This window comes from Atta colombica, unplaced genomic scaffold (assembly GCF_001594045.1).
Source record: "Atta colombica isolate Treedump-2 unplaced genomic scaffold, Acol1.0 scaffold105, whole genome shotgun sequence".
Taxonomy (NCBI): Eukaryota; Metazoa; Arthropoda; class Insecta; order Hymenoptera; family Formicidae; genus Atta; species Atta colombica.
Genome location: NW_017259190.1, coordinates 4336721 through 4343568, shown reverse-complemented (window position 1 = coordinate 4343568; position 6848 = coordinate 4336721). Strand labels below are relative to the sequence as shown.

Genomic DNA, 6848 nt, shown 5'->3' with positions numbered 1-6848 from the left:
TATATATATATATATATATTTCCTACATTTTGTTATTCTCGATCCTTTTTCGTACATTTAAATTGATATTTAATATCAATTTTTGAAGAGATACAATAGAGGGAGATCATCCCCAAGAACATACATCTCGTGAATCATTAACGGTGCTCATCTGAAGGGAACCCTCGGACGTTCACCTCTCTCGTGGCGAGAGGACTGGCTTCCGGTCCTCATGGAAGAGGCTAACGAACGCTAAACCGTATCCGACATGCGATTCCTGGTGTCTCCTTATGACTACAAAGATAGTCGCACGGGTCCGTTCATTTCCGTCATTCTTATGCATCATGTACACAAAGAAGATACGAGGAATAAGAATCTTTTTATAATTAATCTCGGAATTATTTAATTTAATTTAGATCTTACATTCACTTTTGATTACATTATCTTAATTTTAATTTAAAGTTTAAGCTCTGTGTTATACAAAATTTTTGAATATATGCACATCTCATAATTATATCATATAAAAAATAATAAATTTAAAGGAATTTGGAGTCAACGCGGCAAAAAAATTTTTTTTTTCCTTAGATATTTAATAGATACAAAAGTTACATAAGATTTAATGAGTGCGAGTGTGGTGTAGCAGACAGCGCATTGGTCTGCTATATTCGAGATCGCGGGTTCGATCTTCCGACAGAATTTTTCAATTCGAAAAATATTCGTATTGTAGCTTCTTTCAGAAGGGCAATGGCAAACCACCGAGTAATATACTTGCCCGGAAAAGCTTCCTACCAAAAAATTGGGAATCGGCGTTTAAATATTGTAGATTCCGCCTATGTATCTTGTTATACGATCAGAATATGCGCATAGATATATTACGAGGCAATGTAGAATACGAAGACTTATACTACAGCATAGTAATAAGTCTTCGTACTCTACGAGAATAAATTACATGCTTCAATAATTCGTGAGTGTCAATATAAATACAAGTCATGTATAAAATAAATCCCATCTATACATGTATTATATTATAAGGAAAAAACATTTTTTTGAGCTTCTTACTGCGCTGATTTCAAATTGACTCTTTGAATTTATTATTTTTTATATACAATTATAAGGAGTCCAATTATTTATTTTTTATTCTTACTCTTTTAGAGTATATTAGTTTAAAAATGAAAATTTTCCTAAAGGAAAATTATATTCTTACATTTATAAAAAAAACTTATGAAGTTTGGTATGATTCGTACATTCCAAACACTTTTAAATCTAAAAGATCATAATATTCAATTTAAAGTGATGGCAATAGCGGTCACAATAGATTGCGTTGGTCAGGAATCGATTGTCTCCAGGAATTGAACGAGAGGGAGAGTGGATAACAAAGAAAAGGAAAGAAAGGAAAAGAGACAAAACGCCCTTGCTGACGAACCTCCTTTGACGTCAAATAGCTGGACAGTATATTATGTTGCCTTAATTCGTGTTTTGGTTTCTTACTGAAGCAAAAATTTTCCTTCTCTCTAATTTTTTTAAACAATCACTTTCGACATTATGTCATTTTCTGGTATTATACATGTATCTGCAAATCATTGTACATATAGCCTATTGATAAAATAGAAAAATAAATTAAATAAATTAAAAATATTAATTAATTTTAATTGAAGATATTAATTTTAATATAGTTTTTTTTCTGCTCTTTTTTTGCATTTTGCGAAAAGAAATAAAGAAAATAATATGTTGGAATCTAGCAAATTCATCCAAAATTACCAAAACTCTTCTCTTCGCCAGTCGATTAAAACACGGGAACCGGTCTCCGAATGCTGAATTTTATTAAGTCTCCAGAATACCCTAATGTAACTTAATTAAACGTTATAAAGAACTGAACACATTTGCATAAGCTGTCGAGTAGCCCAGCTTACTATCGCCGGTATTAATCTGTTACTTATGTGCGACACAAACAGAATAAAGCGAGAAAAGAAACAAACACTGAAGGAGAAGGACAGAAGTAAAGAAGGGCATATCGAATCTGTGATATTTCACCGTGTTCCGTATAATTAGCGATACTAATTAACGGCCGTATCCTCACGCTCTTGTCAAACGCAATTATGCGAATTAAACATGAATCCTGTAGATCTTACAAATGTGCGAATATTTCGTATAACGTTTTGAATATTACACTAACATATAATTATGTTAACTTAAGAATTAAGAAATACATAATTTAATAACATATAATTGAATTTTTCATTATAAATTTTATTTAATATAAAATTTTTAATATATTATTTTATATGCTAAGAAAAAAATTCAATATTTTTATTTAAATATGAACGAATCAATTATATCAAAGAATTATAACAAGAAAAACTAGCCGTATTTTATTATTAGTGAAAAATCTATTTAATAGTTTATGTTAATTTAAATTTATAATGATTTAACTTTACACATACAGACATATACGCATGCATATCTAATTTGAAAGAGAGTGAAGAGCGTTTACAATTATTTGATATATCTAAAGCATTACTCGGCATGATGCGATGTAATTAAAATGATAAATTCGCAAGTTACACCATGAAATTCTTCTGGCATTTGAAGCCACCGGTTGAAGGTAGATCATCTGTCGTTATCTATTAGTCAAGGAGATTTCATAATTATTAGTTCCTGAGACCATTAGCGTTGGAAGAACGTCCCATCCAACCCGCGTCATTGCCTAGAGCCAAGCAGAACGGTTATCCCCTTATCTTCCCTATATTTGAGAATTATTTTAACGAATTTAATGAGTTTTCAAAGTTGGCTGCGGATCTCGTAATCGCGGATCTTGCGAGCGTGTCTGATTGAAATTCCCGTTTTGAAGCGGGTTTTTTTTTTTAATCCGAAGTTAAAATGTACAATTATGCGTTTTCATCGTGTCAAGTAAAAACAGTCAGATTAACGAGTGTTATGAACGTTCAGAGGAAAACTGATTATGACTCCTTAACATTAAAATTTTATTAATAAATTTCTAATTTTAGAAAATGTGAAGAATATGACATTGTTTTAAGGGATTATAAATATATTTATTTTTACGCCATTAAATTAGATTATGATACAAAAATATTAACACAAAGGGATGGTAAAAGTGTTATAATTTCTATGAATATTCTATTTTAAAAGAAAAAGGATAACTTGTGTTGCAAATAATTACGTTTTATTATAACATATACATAAAAGATATTGAAATTATATTTTTTTAATTATGATTTTTTTCTGTTGTAGAAATACGTTCTTTCACCAGCCAGATGATGTTCGCAAGATTTTGCAGACAAGTTTCAGATGGTAAGTGCTTCAAAAATATCCTATTTACATATATTCTATTTACTTATTTTTTAATAAAAATTACTTATATAAAGATGTAAGCGCGGAAGCGTAATACTAACATTTTGACTTTTGACTGATAAAATATTCAATAACAATTGATAAAATAAACAAGGAAGCAATCGCTGTATCGATTATCCCTCAGAGAGCTCTCGAGAGATCTCTGAGAGATGCGAGTTCGCGTGCCGAGGTCGCGGTCTGTCGAAAAGACGTGGGAACGGGAACATCCTCCTTCGTGCTTTAAAGCCGCGAATTAACTCCTTTTTGTTTCTCGTCGTGGCCGCGGCGTAGATTTTCGACATCGAAATTGCTCGGCCACCACCGACACACCAAGGGTTACGACTTCTTGTAACGAGACTTCTTCGCTTATTCAACTCGAATAAAAAATCGTGAGAACTGCTTGAAAAAAAGTTTTCTATTCTTACGAGCACCATTTTGAAAAGATTTGCAGGCAAATTATCTATAACAAATATACATACACATATAGATACACGAAAATATACAGTATATATATATATATATAATAACTATGTATAATACAATTTTACTTATTTTATTTTGTTTTTTTTTTTTATTATTACTGTAATATACTAATTACTGTAAACATATAGGTATTAAACTTTTTACAATTTGTACCTGAAAAATACTTCATGTAACATTCAAATTTTTATGATTACTTTTTATATTTTTAATTAGCATTATAAACGTCAATATATGGATGATTAAGTTGAGCAGCTATAAATATTATCTTGGATTTAAAATTCGATTCGAAAGTACAGTTAACGTAAGAATGCAGTTCATTCGAAACAGTTTGTAAGATAACAGTAAAAAGAGAGACCTTATTAAGCCATCTTAATTAACAAGCCTTCTTCCGAAGCCTCTTAAACGACGCCGTTAGACACATTCATGGAACTCTAACGTTTAATTCTGCGATATGGAATTTAATGTTCCAATTAATGAGTTTATCATGGCGATGCTGTCTCTTGGGAAAATTATGATACGATCTTCTTGAGCGGGATGTTATACGTCGATGGCAACGTATTTTTAAATGTTTACGAACGAACAACTGCAATCTTATAGAAGTATCACATGAATAATTACAAATTCCTTTAAATTACTGAGATCTTAGAATGATCTTTTTAAATATCTCTCCTCGTCGCTATATACTTTAATTTAATTGATTCTTGTATTGTATAATTATTATTCTTTTACTTATAGAAACAGTTTTTGTTAAAAGTTAAATTAACACAGAAAATAAAGGTAGATATTTTAGTCTCTTGACTAAATTATATATATTATGAAACAAAGATATAAAATACTATGATATTTATTTTGTTGTATACAATTTAAAATTGAACTATACGAAATTTCGATTTAATGTATCTCATAATTAATCATTTAACGGGTCGTTTCACGTGAAGTATAAAAACGATCTTTTCGAGCCGCTTGTTTTCCACTAAGTTGCCGTCGCAAGAAAGAATAACAGAAGAAAAGGGTTTGACCTCGAGAAGAACCGAATGGGAAGCATATAATGCCGACTCTTTTAAAGACGTCGGCGCCGCTTAATTAGCATGCTAATTAGTTGTGCGAATCTCGTGACGCAGACGACGAGAATATGCACCTCGTTCAGGGCATTCTCAGGACTTGGTCAGTGATCGATTCTCGTGGCACGAACATCATTAATTATTTCACTCGTGATTAGCGGCCCCTCGTCAATTAGAATTGTGTTCTAATAATTAATTAGATCGAATGTAGTCATGCCGAAAGCTATTATTGATATTATCATTTAGAAAAATTATTAAATTTCAATAAAACCATTTCTTTAATTATTAAAAAAATAATTAGTTTATCAAATGTATCATTAATGTCATTATTAATATATTAATATGAAGATATATATTTAAAAAAATAACGCATATAATAAAATGAATAAAATTGACCACAACAGAAAAGTTATATAATCTTTTGTAATGACTATATCTTTTAAAGAGAAGAAAAAAGAGAGGATTTACACCTCAAATTTTTAATTAATTTTTTTAGCTTTGCAACATTTGTAACCAATTAAAATTTTCTTATGCGTTCTTCGCATTATCATCCGGAATTATAATTTCTTTATTGAGGTGCTTTACAAGATTCTTTAGGAATTTAATCCAGCGTCACGCGAGAAAAGGATAGGGAAGAACGGTTAATAGATTCCTAATCTCGAGCGCATTGACCGATTGAAGGTGAGATTAAACGATAGAACGGAATGTCGGTACTGGGTAATAGCGAGTATATCGAAACACGGCATCAGTCGTTAAAATACGCGATGTAAATAGGTGTTTCTACGCTTAACAACGTCGTAACATTGTTAGACTACATTCATTAACGCATTGTTTTCTGTATTCAATATACTATCCCGAGCGCATCTACAACAATCTTCAGCATTCTTAATTAAATATCTGTTTATAAAATCAAGAAATTTAAATAATTTTCTTCCATATATTTTTATTAGTATTTTAATGTATCATGATATACACATTTTTCTTCAATTATTGATATTATTAATGGTATTCTCAAATATCTATCGCTACTATCAATAATAAGTATACATTTTTCTTCAATTATTAATATTATTAATGGTATTCTCAAATATCTATCGCTACTATCAATAATAAGTATTTGCGGATTCTTGATGAAAAGACGACAACGAGGAAGGGTGACCATGGGACGTTTTATGCCGCCTCGAGACGAAGAACATTGCGCAGCGGGATGGCGATATTTAAGCGAGGCCTCTCGCCCGGGGCGAGATGTGCCTCAAATTGATTTGTTGTAAGCGATACACCACCCCTACGGGGCGAGCGAATGGCACAATAATTGGCTACATAAACAATGACCGGCGAAACGATCCCTCACCGTCCCGACATCTCTTAAACGCCGTTATCTCGCAACAATGTGAGACACTGCCGCTCGTGTGAACACACGAGTTAAGCATGAACTTCGAATAAGACATCTCTCGTCATAGTTATCATTTGTGTCACGACTGAATGAACAGTTAAACAAAATATTATTAGATATATAAATATATATCTATACAATATTTATACAATATAATTATAAAATATTAAGTAGTAATCTGTCAAATTAATATTAATTTTTCCAACGTTTATTGTATAAATTCATGAATTATCTCTGCCAAACACTTCTGGCGGAGTTCAATTAATCGATAAGATTTTCGAGACTGAGATCCATAAGGAAAGCGTACGCAGGGCGGCGAAATCTTTCAAGGTGGTCAGAAAGATCGCAGTTTTGCAAGGGAACGGGTCAGATTGGCTTCGTGGCTAAAAAGTAATTGCGAGATCCAAGATATCGCTGATCAGCCGCTACACATTTCGGTTTACACATATGGTACTCCTCGCTTCTTCTTTTTGCCGGATTTTCATCTGTACATCATATTAAAGAAATATATTTGAATGTTGTATGTTTGAAATAAGTATATACGCTATAGAAAAGAGTCTAAATATCAAGAGTTTCGATTTCTT

At 31.5% G+C, this 6848-nt stretch overlaps 1 protein-coding gene across 1 annotated transcript in view; it reads left to right on the top strand.

Annotated features, from left to right (window-relative positions):
- The first annotated feature begins 2544 nt into the window (after positions 1-2544).
- LOC108688629 overlaps positions 2545-6848 on the top strand; it is an 18331-nt gene continuing 14027 nt past the window's right edge. The window contains exons 1-2 of the mRNA XM_018194972.1: positions 2545-2581; positions 3229-3288. Of these exons, the coding sequence (XP_018050461.1) occupies positions 2545-2581; positions 3229-3288 (97 nt within the window). The remainder of the gene's footprint in view (positions 2582-3228; positions 3289-6848) is intronic.